Source organism: Momordica charantia (assembly GCF_013281855.1).
Source record: "Momordica charantia cultivar OHB3-1 chromosome 4 unlocalized genomic scaffold, Mcharantia_2.0 BLBB01000004.1, whole genome shotgun sequence".
Taxonomy (NCBI): Eukaryota; Viridiplantae; Streptophyta; class Magnoliopsida; order Cucurbitales; family Cucurbitaceae; genus Momordica; species Momordica charantia.
Window position 1 is genome coordinate 3,042,572 of NW_028275162.1, and position 15,060 is coordinate 3,057,631.

Here is a 15,060-nt window from a genome sequence, read left to right on the forward strand (position 1 = left end):
TATTATTGTCAGTTGGTGGGTCAAAATTTGGGGGTGTATGACAGTAGACTGAATGACTTGTTGATTATGAAAAATCGGAACCTATGATCAAACTAACAGACTAAGGAACCGGCCCACCAACGCTGGTTTGATTGGTTTCAATCAGTCGAATCAGTTTTTTGGTCTCTTTACTCACCCCTACTGTTGGCATTCTGATTCCACATTTAATTTCATTTTTTTGTCTTGAAATATTTTAATTGTAATTTGATCCTTCAATTTAGGGAGTTTTATCACCCTGTTTTTGTCAAATTATCAACTTGAGCATAGTTGAACTTACATATATCCAACAAAAAAAAATCGTTATTTTAATCAAAATTCAGAAAGTATTGGACTAGAATAGGGTTTTTATACATATAAAATAAACAAATTGAACTTTATAATTCGAGCTAAAAACATTGACTACTACTCCAAGCAAAAACTAAAAGCGAGTCTTTGGGCTGGATGGGCTTTCAGCGCATAATCAGAATTCAAAACCCAACTTCCGAACCTAACGTGTATTGTATTGTATTCCCGAAAGGCACAGCGCCCGCCTGCGCGCGGTGAAAAGCTTCAATCCAATTATCCTCATATCTCGGGTTTTTGGCGCTCCTGCTACGGCGCCTGGAGGCTGCAGCCATTGACCACGCCTCAAATTTTGCTCTCACCGTGAAGGTAATTCCTCAGTTCCATGAAACCACTGTGACAACGGCGGCGAACTGGAACGAATTCTTTGGCATTGAGAGCTGAAAGGACTCCACTCCGTTCTTTAATTAGGGCTTCGTATATGTATTTTTTCAATTACTGTATCGTCTCATGTCTTTGGCCGTCGGGATTCAGCTTACATTTCAGGACTAGGATTAGCAAGTTGAGTTGATTTCTTGTTTAGGTGGAGGAAAATATGTTATGGAGTCGGTGTATGGTTGTGAGGTTATTGAGAACTAACATAATTGTTGCTCTATAGTTTTTTTTTTTTTTCCTTTAATTTTTGAAGTTTTTTGGTTGCAGGTTTTCACAGTTTTGGAGATATAGTTTTGCATTGCTTGCTTTAAAGAGAGTAGTTATGGATTTTGACGAGTATGATTATTTAGAGAAAACAGTTGAAAATCCCGAGGGACAGAAGGTGAAGGAAACTGCCAATGGCGGTGATGCAGAAATGAAGTCTGGAGATAAACATCGTAGTCGAAGTTCAAAGTATAAGAGTGATGGTAAAGATGATGGGGAACATAGGTCAAAGCGTTCGAAGTCAGAGGACGAGTCACGTGATCATGATCGACATAGAGATAGGACATCTTCGCAGCACAGGTCAAGGTCTAAAGATAGAGACCGTGATCGACGCAGGAGCAGTAAAGAATATAGGGAAAAAGAGGACAAAGAAAGGAATCGGGAAGAGAGGAGCAGTAAGGACAGAGATGTGGATAGAGACCGAGACCGTGGTCATGATCGTGATAGAGAAAGTAGACGAGGTAGAGATGGTGAAAGGGATAGGGAGAGAGAACGGTCACGCCGAAGTAGAAGTCATTCGGAAAGACATTGCAGTGATCGGGATGAAAGCATAAGAGAGAGGAGCCGAGATAATGAATTCAAAGAAAGGGAAAAGGAGAGAGAGACAAGAGAGCGAGGCAGAGATGGCAGGTATTTTGTACATTTGTTTTCTTGTATCATGTTTTTTGGTATTCAGAAGAAGAGAGAGCCAAGATAGCTATTCACATTGCTCCGATAATAACCTGCATAATATTTATAACTCTAACACAGACTATAATGATAAAACTCTTCCACTGAGTTATTTAAATTTGCATGTTATGTTGGTTGATTAATGTTGTGCTGCTTTGCTACACTTTATGATTTGGACTAGATTTGACTCATGATCATTCTAAATGATGGTTGATGACGTTTTTTCATTGTTAAGGAAAAAAAAAACTCTTTTATAAGTTGCATGATCAGGAAATGGTCAGTGTGTCTGAGTCATATTACTGTCTAATTGCTTCCAGGAATAAATAATCCTAACACTTGGCTTGTAAGGGTTGTTGGAAGTCTCTTTCCAATGATCCAATCTCTCCCACTATTCTCAACACATCATCCATTGCGAACATAAATTTTCACGAGATCCGAAACCAAAACCATATAATGAAGACCTCATTTTGAAAGGTGAATCATGATTTAGTAAGCTATGATATAGGCTATAGCCAATGGGAGAAGTTTGTCCTGAGAGTTCTTGATGTAGTTTGAATAAACTTGTGTATTTTCAATTGCGGCACATCATGGTATATGGAATTTTAAGGATATATTTGTCCCCTAATTCCTACTAGCTTATTTTGATTGTTAATCATTTCTTTTATAAGCGAACTTCAATTGGTTTTGGTATGAAATGTGGAAGCACATGTCCTTGATAAGGCTTTGTCCATTTATTTCCTGATTAAGTTTTATAATGTCGATAGATGGAAGTTTATCCAATCCACGTAGTTTGCAAGTTTCTAAAGTTTTCTGGTTTTTCAGAATTTCTTGTACATTCATAATTCTTAGCTAAGCTTAGCAATTAGGAAACCTCAGATGTTGAAGAGTGTCTGTTGGCTGTCAACTTAGCAATTTTTATGGCAGATGAATTCAAGCCATTTTTGGTGTTCCTGCTAATCAACTAAGAAGTTTTCATTGGAGAATGGAGGTCATAAATAGTGGTGGTGACATGACATTCTTTCACCATCTCAACATTGCAATCCAATATTTAATTTTTATCTATTCTATTGCAGAAATGCTGGTGAGGGAGTTGTGGGCTTTTCTTAAGAGATGAATTCCATCTTCTGATGCTTGTGGGAAAATCAATATTCAGTGGCTTCTGGATTCTCACCATACATGAAATTATATTTTTTTTTTGGATGATTGTCTGTCTATACGTTTAAAGATTTTTAGATTCATGGTTAATGGTATTTTTTTATTTAGTTTTATTAATGATTGTTGCAGAATTTATTAAAATTGTTTTTTTTTCTTAAACACTGATTGTGATCATGTTTTCTCCGTCTACATATAGATATTCTCAACTCCATTTTTTCTTTTTGATTTTTTTACTACTACAGTTTTTCCCAAGGTAAACTTCAGAAAATCTTGCAGTTATTTGACTGTAAGTTATTTTTGGCTTTATCTTGGTGCAAAGTAAATCCTTTTTACAGTTTAAATTCTCTCACATCCGACTGGAGAAGTTTTTGTAACTTCAATGGATAGGGTCTTTTTTTTTTTATATTTCATACTATTGATGAAATTCTTTTCCTATCCCCCCAAAAAAAAAAATTGACTGTAAGTTTTGAGAATAAGTTGTTCTTTATCACCAATATCACTTATTCAGGTTGCATATTCACTAATCACTGCTTCCCATGTATACTCCAGTTTATGCTTTACATGTAGTATCGTGTAAATATGAGAGTCTTATAATTTTTTCTTTCACCATTTGTGTGGTTATTCCTTTCTCTGGAGTATAAGCTTTTAACGTGTTCTGTGTTGATGCAATTAGGTTCTTTGCTACTGCATCAATTCAACTTGATCACGCTGTTGTCATTTAAGATTTTGTTATTTATGGAAGGTACAAAATCTGTGGTCAATCCATTGTGTGACTATTTTGGTCTGATTCTTAACTTTCCCATAGTTCCACTGTATGTCCCATCTTTCTTTGTCAAATTTGTGGAAAGGGATTTTTCCAATCTCTCTGTTGATTCTAAGCTTATTAAATGCCTATTGGAGTTTGTAACTCGATAAGCGTTTCGTTAAAAGTGAAAAGATGTGTGTTCTGGATTGTTCTTTTTTGGTTGTCATCATCAAGGGTGTAATTATATCATCGTATTTTTCTTTGTTTCAATGAGTGTTTTTTTTCACCCTTTCTAATGGGGTTGTTTACAGTTTACTTATGGGTGGTCTATCATGAATTGATTGTGCATTTGAAGGGTGCAGTTATAACTTGGCCAGCTAATAACAAAGGATATCTCTAACCAATGTTTTTTTCCCTCCCCACAGAAGATATAAAGAGAAAAAGGAAGATGGAGCAGAGCCGGAAGCTGATCCTGAAAGGGATCAGAGGACTGTATTTGCCTATCAGGTAAACCTTCTAATGGGACACAAGATATTCCAAGCTTTTGTTTCTTAGTGCAAATAATGTTCACTGACATTTTGTGTGAGTTCTTGGCCAGATATGTTTAAAGGCAACTGAAAGAGATGTGTACGAATTTTTCTCCAGGGCTGGTAAGGTTTGTATGCACATCATATGGTTTATACCGCGTTTTCAGTTACTTTAAAACTTTTCTTAAGATAAATGTTTGTAATTGATCAAACAAGTGTGGTCTATTTGACTCCCTATTATATAGGAATTAGGAAGCTTTGGGTACTTTTTTTCTATGTCATATATTGGATAGTAAAATATAAGATTAATCTAAGTTATCCATAGAAATTTTACTTCATTAACATTTTTTTTTTGTTTAGTTGCTCCTCATGTATGGTATAAGGACTTTGGTTCTCTGTGATAAATATGCTCAATATAGAATCTGTTATTATGGGGTGGGAGAGGTGGTTATATGACATTGACAATTCATCCTTTCTATTTTCTATGATTTCTAATTTTAGGACCCCTCCAACATTTGTGCTAGTGTAGAGAAAATTATCAAACTTTCTGTCAGAAGGTGTAGGGGAAGGTGCGGGTTCTCATCTTGTCTGGTGGGGGATCTGTCTTTGAAGTTTTTGAAGGGAATACAAAACAAAAACCCAGCAAAAGGAGCCACCCATAAACTAAACTAGCTATTAACATAATGACTCCTATCTAATAGAACAAGACCTAAAGGATAGTTAAAAAATTCCTTAGAAACATACGTTCGAGATATGTTAAATCAACACAAGACCACATCTCATCCCAATACTTCTCAATCCCATTAAAATTATTTTGTTCCTCTCAAGTCAAATCTTCCACGAAACAAGAAAGAAAGTAGAATGCCAAAAGGATATGCTCCTTATCACAAAATGGGGGGATGGAAGAGCACCTTCTCCATCAAACAACACCCTGTGTTCTGGGAGGTCTGTTTTTAAAGTTATTGAGGATGATGGGTTAGGTTTTGGGAATCTACAACACCCTGTGTTCTGGGAGGTCTGTTTTTAAAGTTATTGAGGATGATGGGTTAGGTTTTGGGAATCTAGCATCCGATGTGGCAGTTTCTCTTAGAGCTTGATTCATTGTGGCATAAAACTATAGTGATTAAATTCATTCGATACACCAATGGTAGGATTATGGCTTTGTGGGGATTGACACTTCTAGGAACTTGGGAAAGCTATTTAGTGATGTTTGTCTTGTTTTCTTGTGTTAAATATATTGGTTGGTGAAGGATATTTGATATGTTTTTTGGAGGATCTTTGCGTTGGTTGTAGTTTTCTTCATCTCCTTTCTTCTCGTCTTTACTCTATTGTTACTAAGAAATTTGCTCCTGTTGGTTCCTTCAATTATTTCACTAAGCACTCGCTGTCTTTCAATTTCTACAACGAAAGGTCTTGTTTTACAAGGTATCTGGCTGAGTTGGTCGCTTGGTTTTTGTCCTTCATTGTTTAACATTATTCCCTGGTTGAAAAGATTGTAACATTAGGTCTCTTGAATCTTTTGATGTCTATTCATGTTTTTTTTTTTTTTGGCGTTCATCTTGTCTGTTCTTCACATCAGACTCACTCCCCTTTTAGGCTTTTACCCAAGCTTTGGAAGGTTAAAGTTATGAAGAAAATCATATTTTTCTTCTAATTGGTGGCACTATAGAATTAACACTATGGATTTCATCTAACAGTCTTACTCCTTTGTGCTTGGAGTTCCAGTGGCGTGTTCTCTGTAAGCAGGCCTTTGAGTACTTTGATCATATTTGTTGGAGGTATTAGTTTGTTAGAAAGACTTGATGGGGCTTTTTTAGGTTTTTGGGGTGGCCTTCGTTTTTGAGCAATTCTTGTTGCACCCCATTTGGAAAAAAATGATTCTTCATCCTCCTTTCATAAGCAAAGGGATGTTTCTATGACATGCAAGCGTCTTGGCAGTTTTATGGAATTCTGGTCAGTCATCAGAAGGAATGGAAGGGTTTTTACGGGTGTATAAAGGTGTTGTGAGTTTGAACTCTTTTAATGCCCTTTGTCTGGGCTGTCAGATCCATATATTGTTATGTGATATCCCCTTATTTTATTATATAATTTTAAAATTCTATTCTCAGTAGTTGGAGCTTTTTCATGTAAATTTTTTAATGGCTCCATTTTTGCTTCAGTCATTATTTTTCCTGTGTTGTGAGTTTGTTTTGAGTTGGATTTTTTAATGCCTTCATCTGGGCTGTCAGGTTATTTTTTGTGATATTTCTCTTTTCTTAGTTCCTGATGCTATTTCTTGTAAATTTTATACTGGCACCATTTTTGGTTGAGTCCTTATATTTGATAGTATCTGAAAGAAACTTTTGAAAATAACGTTTGTTGCTCTCTTGGCTGGCTGTGGTCTGACCCTTATTGTTCCTCTCTCCGTCTCTCCGTCTCTCTTTTTCTTTCTTTTTTTTTTTAATTTTTTATAGAAAGTTTAGATTCTTCTTATTGAAAGTTCAGTTCATTATATCTATAAGAAGGAAAGAAGTTTCACCAACCTAGCAAGTCATTTTGCTGTCCATTTTTTTTTTCCGTTTGTTTTCAGTAATCGTCTTCGTTATGTATCTCCCTTATTGATGAATCACAACTTACAGGTGCGAGATGTGCGACTTATAATGGATCGTAATTCAAGGCGTTCTAAAGGTGTTGGGTAAGATTAATGTTCTTGATGATTTTCACTTGGATTTGATGTAATAGCCATCAGCAGTTTGTGTGGTGTGTTTTCAATGATTTGATTCTGTGAGAATTTGAAGCAATTATTGACTGTTTCAAACTCAAGCTGGTTTCTTATGAAAAGAACAGTATTATGGTTGCTGTTTGTATGTGTAGTTTATTCTTTCTTTTCCTTGGATTTAATATCGTTCCTATATGTGCAGGTATGTTGAATTTGTAGATGCTATGTCTGTACCCATGGCTATAGCACTTTCAGGCCAGCCCCTGCTTGGTCAACCTGTTATGGTAAAGCCATCTGAAGCTGAGAAGAACCAGGTTCAATCAACTTCTGCTGCTGGTGGAACAGGTGGAGCAATGGGTCCCTACTCTGGTGGTGCTAGAAGGTTATATGTTGGCAATCTGCACCCCGAAATAACAGAAGATATGATTCGTCAGGTTGGCATATGAATATCATGGGGAAATATGTTACACAGTCCTAATAATTCTGGGAGGCATATGTTACTGGAATGAATTCTGTTACGTGAAAATACCGTGTTCTTTGAAATCTTTCAGATTTAATTTCGTCTGTCAATTTCTATAATTTTTCCGTGTAATGTTAGTGCCTTGCTTGGATAAGATGCTTGCCTTTCCTCTTCTTCCAGGTTTTTGGATCTTTTGGCACTGTGGAGCTGGTTCAGATGCCCCTCGATGAAACTGGGCATTGCAAGGGTTTTGGATTTGTTCAGGTGAATATATATCTAGAGAATACTTTGGGAGGATGCAGGAACATTTAGACATAAGCTAATCAAATCTGTTTGACTGCAGTTCACACGACTTGAAGATGCTAGAAATGCACTGAGTTTGAACGGACAACTTGAGATTGGTGGTCGAATGATAAAGGTGATGCATGTTCATCATGTTTTCATATGCGTGTATTCTCTCCTCCTAATTTTTGGGCAGCATTCTTGATATGTTCATTTTTGTTGCGTTGAATAGCAGTCAAATGCTTATCCCCTATACTATACTGCATTAATTGTGGGAATTTTCTTAGGATTGAGAATTAAGATTTCTTTAATTGAGTGAATGTCAATGTGAGTGGGGAGGGACAGACTTAAAAATGTTCACTTTTAATCTTTTTATGGTAATAGCTCTGAGCATGAACTGTTGTCATTCTTGGATGCTATCAGGGGATATATTATTAGGGGTGGCATGGCATATTGTAATTACTTGGGAAGTTTATAATGGTGGTGTAGTTATAAATAGAGGGAGGTTGGGGGGTGGAGTGGTAATAAACAGAGGGAGTTTGGGGGTGGGCGAATTATTGGGAATTAGCAATCCCAATTTGTTAAAAACTTAAGGGTGGTCGGTAGGAAAAGTATTTTCCATAGTTTTATGTAGGAGAGAGATGGTTCCCTCGAGAGGCTATTACCATTGTAATTTCTCTATGATATTGCAATATAATTTTAGTAATATTTTCTTATAATCAGGACATTATCAGAGGCCTTTTACATGCTTCCTAGAACTGTGGGTCTTTCATCGAGGGTTAGATTGGCATCCCATGACAAATAGACTAAGAGAAGGTTTTGGAGGTTCCGATCAGTCTAGAGGAGATAACAAGAATGGTATTCAGTTTCAAGGGTTGCAAGGCGCTTGTTGCTCAAGGTCTCGACTCTTCAACGAGTTCTTGGAAATGGGCATAATTAATGCTTTGATGATTGAGTACTTATGTCTTCTCTCCAAAAAGATAAATTCATGTAGAATCAAGGGCCTTAGGCCACAAGTTCAATGACCAACTTGAGTAATCATTTCCAAGACTATTGCAGGCAGGATGAGAGCCATAAAGTATATCTTATAATCATAACACTGCTTTGTTGTTGGCAGACAAACTATTGATGAAATTCTTATTGCTAATGAAGCTATTGAGGATGATAGAACTCGTAGACGAAAAGGTTGTATATTTAAAATTGATGTTGGAAATGCATACACATGATCATGTGGTTTGGGATTTTTTCAACTAGGTTATGTGGAAGACTTCGGGTAAAATGGAGACGTGAGGAGGATGCTTGGGGATTGGGCATCTAGGTTAATATTTCCATCTAGCCAAATGGTTGTCGCACTTCTCTTTAGAGTTTGATGTGTTTGTGGCCTAAAATTGTGGTATGGGTGACATTTTTTTTATAAGATACTTTATTTCATTATCAAAAGGGTGACATTTTAACGGGTGGAAAATTAATGTGGTTGTCCATGATGCAGTCAGGAACGGTTAAAGAGCTAATTCTCAGTGTCTGTTTCCCTTGTTTCTTCACTTTCCTCAATTTCCCAATTGGGCAAAAGAGTGAAATATTCTGTTTCCTCTTTGTCATTCAAGAGGTTAGCTTGTACTCATGTTCAAGATTGGCTTGTTTGGCCTCTCAAGTCATGTGACTCCTTTTTGGTAAAATCCCAAACAAGATTTACATTTTTTTTCCCTCTTGATTGTTGTGTTTGGGAGAATTAATACCATAAATTTGATCGAGAGAGTCGTTCTCTTCTTTGGCTTCATTGTTGTGTTCTTGTTAAACAGGCCTGCCGGGTTTTAGGTTGCATTTTCTCGAGATGTCATTTTGTCGAGATCTGGTTTAAGTTTTTCTAGGTTTTCTGGGTGCTGTGAGCTCTGGGTCAGTGCTGACATGCAACGTTGGAGGAGGTTATCTTAAAACCCCCTTTTTGAGATCATTTTGATTGGATTTTGCGATCTTATGGAATATTTGGTTAGAAAGTAGCAAGAGTGCAAGAGGATTTGACCCCGGTCCTGTTGGGCTTGGGATCTCTAGGTCATATTTGCTTAGAGGTCTCAGGTTTGAATCTTTAGGTGAGTTTAATACAAAAGAAAACTCTGGATGTCCCTCGGGATCAGGCCTTGGGGTGGGCGCGGGTGCTCTAGGTATAGGGGACCAAAGCTCCTACTCCCGATTATTAAGAAGGTTTTGAGGAGACTCTTAGTAGAAATTTGGAGTTCAGCTCACCTCATTATTGTTTTTTTACCTTTTAAATTTTTTTAATGTGGAATAGTTGATGATCAGCTAAGCAAAGGGTTTACAACATAACAATTAACAAATATTGTAGATCATCTGAACCAGCAACATGGGTATTTTTTTTTGGTGTGGGCTTTAGGTTTGATTACAGACAAGCTGCACATGGAGAACAACATAGAGTATTCTAAATTATAATACAAGAAATAATATTGTTTGAAAGGGAAGTGGGAATTAACAGAGAAACGACTCAAAACTAGTAATAATGTGACGAGATTATTTCACTGAGTGCTCTATTCATATAGTATGGTAGTACGACTAATCAACTACAGTCGATTTTCTGGCTGGAATGATATCTCGACTTTTCATTGTCTCCTTATACAGGTGTCTACAGTCACAGATCAACCTGGAATGCAAGATATTGGAGCAAATACTGGAGACCTTGATGATGAAGATGGAGGTGGCTTGGTAAAGGAGTCTTCTGTCTGTTTCTCTCTGTCTCCCTAATAATACAAATACATGAAGCTAAGTTATTCTGGATAATTAATTAAAAAAAACAAGAAAGTTGAGAAAGAGTAAAATTTATGATTATTTACTCACACTCCAGGCAAGTTGGTAAGATTATCTGAACCATTGCTTCTTTTATTGTTTGGAAGAATACGGTCTTCATATTTATTTCTTTGTTTTTCATTCTTGCTGCACTGGTAGGTTTCTTGAACATGTTTCATCGGCAAGTAACTACCCAGCTATCTGTTTCTCCTTTATTTTCTTTAGTTTTTAATATCATTTATTTTGGTCCGTAGATATTTGAATTTGGTTCATTGTGATATTTGAGATATCACCATTTAGAGAATCAAGATTTGTTTTTCTTCCTAGATATGATTTTTTTTTAACTCAGGAAATATATATTAATCTTAGAGATATAAAATATGTAAGCAAAGATGAAAAAACCTCTTACTAAAAGGAGATGGAAAATTATCTTTTTAAAAAATTGCCCCATTAATGAAGGTGGGAGTAATATCAAAATCTAAGCTTAGATCTTGTTTGATAACTTTTTATTTTTGTTTTCTGTTTTTAAAAATCATGTTTGTTTGCTCACAATTTCCATCATATCTTTTTACCTTTCTTGAAATCATGTTTGAAATTCTTTGCCAAACTTGAAAACAAAAATAAGTTTTTTTGAAAGTTATTATTTTTGTTTTTTAATTTTCAATATTTGACTTCTTTTTGAAAATGTTTTTAAAAAGTAGGTAGCAAAATAAAAAAATACACAAGCGAAAGTAGTGTTTACAAGTTTAATTTTCAAAATTAAAAAACCAAAAACAAAACGGTTATCAATGCGCAACATTTGATGGATCAAATGGTGAGTAAGAATAGAACTTCACTGCCTTCACGTTTTAGTTATTATTGGCTATGGTCAATATCTTTTTACTGTTGAGCGAAAAAACTTTAAACCTACGTTTCTATCATGGATATTTTCTACCTATTTTATATACCCCCATAGAAATTTTTTTGTAAGTTTCTTTTTCGAACTTTAGATTAAGAGTTCTTTGTATATGCTTTAGCTGCCACATTAACAAATGTGTTTCAATTTTCAGTCCTTAAATGCAAGTTCTCGAGCATCTCTGATGCAGAAGCTGGATCGAACTGGCACCGCATCTAGGTTGGTCTCTGTTGTGCTTATAATTGTTTGAAACTTTGTCAGGTTGGTCTCACATCTATTTTTTGTGCAGCATTGCTGGTTCTTTAGGTACACACGTTGTTAATAATACAGGCGCTACTTTGCCGATGGCACCAATCCTTGGAGCTGCATCTATCCCTTCCCTCGTTCCTTCTTTGGCTACCATCCCGGCTTTTCCTGGACTTGGTGCAGGCATTCAGGTTCCCACTGTTACTGCCAATTTACTCGGTGTTGGTGCCCCAAGTGAATGCTTACTATTGAAGAACATGTTTGATCCTACAGCCGAGGTATCCTGCATCATTCAAAAAGGATCTGTTAACTTTTCCTTTTATGATTGAAGTCTAATTAGACCTTATGTTGGGTTGGGCAGTCGGAACCAAATTTTGATCTCGATATCAGAGACGACGTTGAAGAGGAGTGCTCTAGGTTCGGAAAATTGAGACATATACATGTTGACAAGTAAGTTTAGGACTTTACGTTCCTAAAATTGTACAACGTATAGTTTTTAATTCCTCCCCCTTTCCACAAACGTAGTTTGTTTATTTTCTTCTTTATGGACAGGAATAGCGCTGGTTTTGTGTATTTGAGATTTGAAAATTCACAGTCTGCTATGGAGGCTCAACGTGCCCTTAATGGAAGATGGTTTGCTGGGAAAATGATCGGTGCAACTTTCATGGTAAATCTTTGGTTATTGTCATTACCCCATCTCCTAGAACCTAGGTTTGAAATATCAATGTTAGAAATCTCAGTTTTATGATAAAAATAATGTTGATGTCGATTAATATTTTTGGAAAAATTATAAAAATAGAAAAGAACATAAACTATTTAAATTAATAAATAAGCATTTTACCATTTTTAATGATGGTTTGTTGATATTTTCTAGTACTTCATGAATTTTTTTATGATATAATGGAAATATGGATTCACCCCTTGTGTCGATGTCAAATTTATGGAGATGTCGAATTTATGGACATGTTGATGGAAATTTAGTACAATGAGTAGAAATGTCACTGACTTTCTATGTAATTTCTTTCATATTTTCAGGACATTCCTAGCTATGAAGCAAAATTTCCAGACAGTAGATAGGACTCGGGATTTCTTTTGTTTGAATGCTCTACACTGGAATAGTTACTTGCCTGTTAGATCCATCATACGATTAATTTACAAGGCTTAAGGTCGTCTGGGACAGAAGATGATTTGTATGTTGAGCCAAGGTACACAATTTACGATATACGATGGCCTCACGAACGAAGACATTGAAAACATGTAGCATCCCCCAAATAGGATCCCATGTTCCCTATTGAAAAGTTGATTGTAGTGTAGCTGAGTTATGGCCCTTTTGTATGTTCTACTAGGAGTTCATATTTAATCATGATTTGACCTAGGAAATCCGGTGCCCATTCGTCGACATGCTTGATTTACATCTTAAAACATCCGATGAGGTTCGCAATGTCGTAGATACCGTTAATGTTATAGATATTGTTTTATTCTCGGTCTCGGGTTGATTGTGGAACAGATTAGTTTTCAAACTTGATGTTCTGAATATGTTGTCTTTTTTGCTATATGGAATTGAACTTGCAGTCCAAGCATCAGATCTACAAGAATCTTGCCTTTGCAATGGCCATCGTCAAATGGTTTGTCATTTTATATACAAAAGAATGTTTATTATAAAATATTTATGCTTTAAAAATATGGATAGAACATAGATGTCATGCATGTGCTATGCATCTTTCAAATTTGTATAAAAATATTCTTATTTTTGCCCAAAAGATGGAAGGATCGTATGCATCTTCAAATTTGAATTCTCTTACCGATTTGATTTATTGGAGAAGAATCAAATTTGAATTGAATAGAACACAAAAAAAGAAAAAAAAAGTTAAATTATAAGTTTGGTGATTGTGTCTATTTAATTTTTGGTCTTTTAAGATTGTTTGGTGACATTTTTGTTTCTTGTTTTTTTCGTTAATTTTTTAGAAAAATAAGTGAGTGATAATTGTTCTTATTTTTCGTTTCTTAGTTTTTAGAAATGTTATTTCTGGTTCTATTTTTTTTAACATAGAGAAAAATATTATTATATCATATTTTATTTTTAAAAAGAACAATAAACATAAGAAAAATGAATTTCATATAAAACTTTTATGTTTTTTAATCAAAGATTTTAGAGCATAACAAACAAGAAAGAGTTTACTAAAATATGTTTCATTTTTTTTACAATAAAAAAGAAAAAAAAAAAGAAATGGTCATAAAAAATACTTCTATTTTTTAAAAAGATGAAATGAAAAATGAGAAATCAAATACACTTCTATTTTTTTCTTCAATATAAAAGATGAAATGAAAAATGAGAAATAGGAATAGTAATGTTACCAAATGAGTAACTTTTCGGGTGGTGTCTATTTGATTTGATATATGTTGTTGATTCAATTTGGTTTTGTACACTTTTACGTTATTATAATATGTGTTATCTTGTTATTATAAAATTTTGTGTAACATTTTTTCATCATTTCTTGAAGCCAATGAATATCAATTATATTGGTTGATGGGATTGATTAAAGTTGAGGGAAACAAAGTTCAAATGGAAAAGAAATCATTTCCATTTGGCTGATGTTCAATCAACCTACTCTTGTCGCATTAAATTATTTAAACTTTTTTATAAAAAAAAAAAAAAAAAAAAGAACTTGCTTTTTTGGTAACGAGGATCCCACCCAGCAACCAAATCAATGGTTTAGCACTATTCAATAAGATATACGTCCCAATTCAAAGCAGATTTTCAATGAATTTGGCATAATTTATAAAATTACATTTTATGTTAAAAAATTATTTGGTCTTTCATTCATTTTGACATTTTGTATTTTTAAAAGTGGATTTTTTGTCTCTATATGTTAGTTTTACATTTTCAAAATATTTGTTTTGGTTTCGTGTACTATTAAAAAGTGACTAGTTTGGTTATGATTTTCAAACTTTTAACACAAATTCTACCTACAATGAAACTATTTAATATAAATTCACGATTACATTTCATTTATTAATGTTCTTTGGTCAAAGTTACCAAACGTTATTTTACTACTAATTAAAAATAATGAAAACTTGGCGTTATTTGTATTCATGGGGTTCTAGAAACTCAACGCTCATTCGTCACTCAAGATTGGACTCTCACGCTGTGTTTGCCTCATTTACAAACAATTTGTTAAATAGAATTTTCCATTCCAGAGATTCGAACTATAATTTTTTATTAGAAATGGACGTCTTAATCCGTTGAACTATATTTAGATTGACAAAACATAAAATAGAAAGGGTGCAATACGAAGACTTTTCAAGTGGTTACTCAATTATTATCGTCCAAACATACTTAACTGCAGAGTTTTGATGAGATTTGATACATTAGTGCTATAGAAAAAATGTTTTTAAGAAGTTTTTTTTCTTGCAATAAAGTAGGTTAGCCGCTCTTCAAGAGATAAATTTGAAGTTAAAAAATGACAGAAATGTTTTTTTCAAAGATAAAAAAATAAAAAAGAAAAATTACACAAATGTAAAAATCCATATATTGGTGATATATTTAATATTTTATATTGGTAAATT

The 15,060-nt window shown here is 34.6% G+C and overlaps 1 protein-coding gene across 2 annotated transcripts; it reads left to right on the forward strand.

The window, feature by feature from the left end:
* Positions 1–531: 531 nt before the first annotated feature.
* Positions 532–13,070, forward strand: LOC111007883 (Splicing factor, CC1-like protein). Of its 2 annotated transcripts, none has more exons than XM_022280416.2 (14): positions 532–690; positions 1,024–1,650; positions 4,015–4,096; positions 4,188–4,244; positions 6,735–6,790; positions 7,017–7,248; positions 7,455–7,538; positions 7,618–7,692; positions 10,188–10,286; positions 11,402–11,466; positions 11,537–11,771; positions 11,855–11,943; positions 12,046–12,160; positions 12,529–13,070. In XM_022280416.2, the coding sequence occupies exons 2-14, from the start codon at positions 1,079–1,081 to the stop codon at positions 12,568–12,570; spliced, it is 1,803 nt and encodes a 600-aa protein (XP_022136108.2). In that variant the 5' UTR covers positions 532–690; positions 1,024–1,078; the 3' UTR covers positions 12,571–13,070. The 2 variants fall into 2 exon arrangements, with proteins under 2 accessions (XP_022136108.2, XP_022136109.2); XM_022280417.2 differs by having other exon boundaries at positions 10,188–10,271.
* The last annotated feature ends 1,990 nt before the right edge of the window (positions 13,071–15,060 follow it).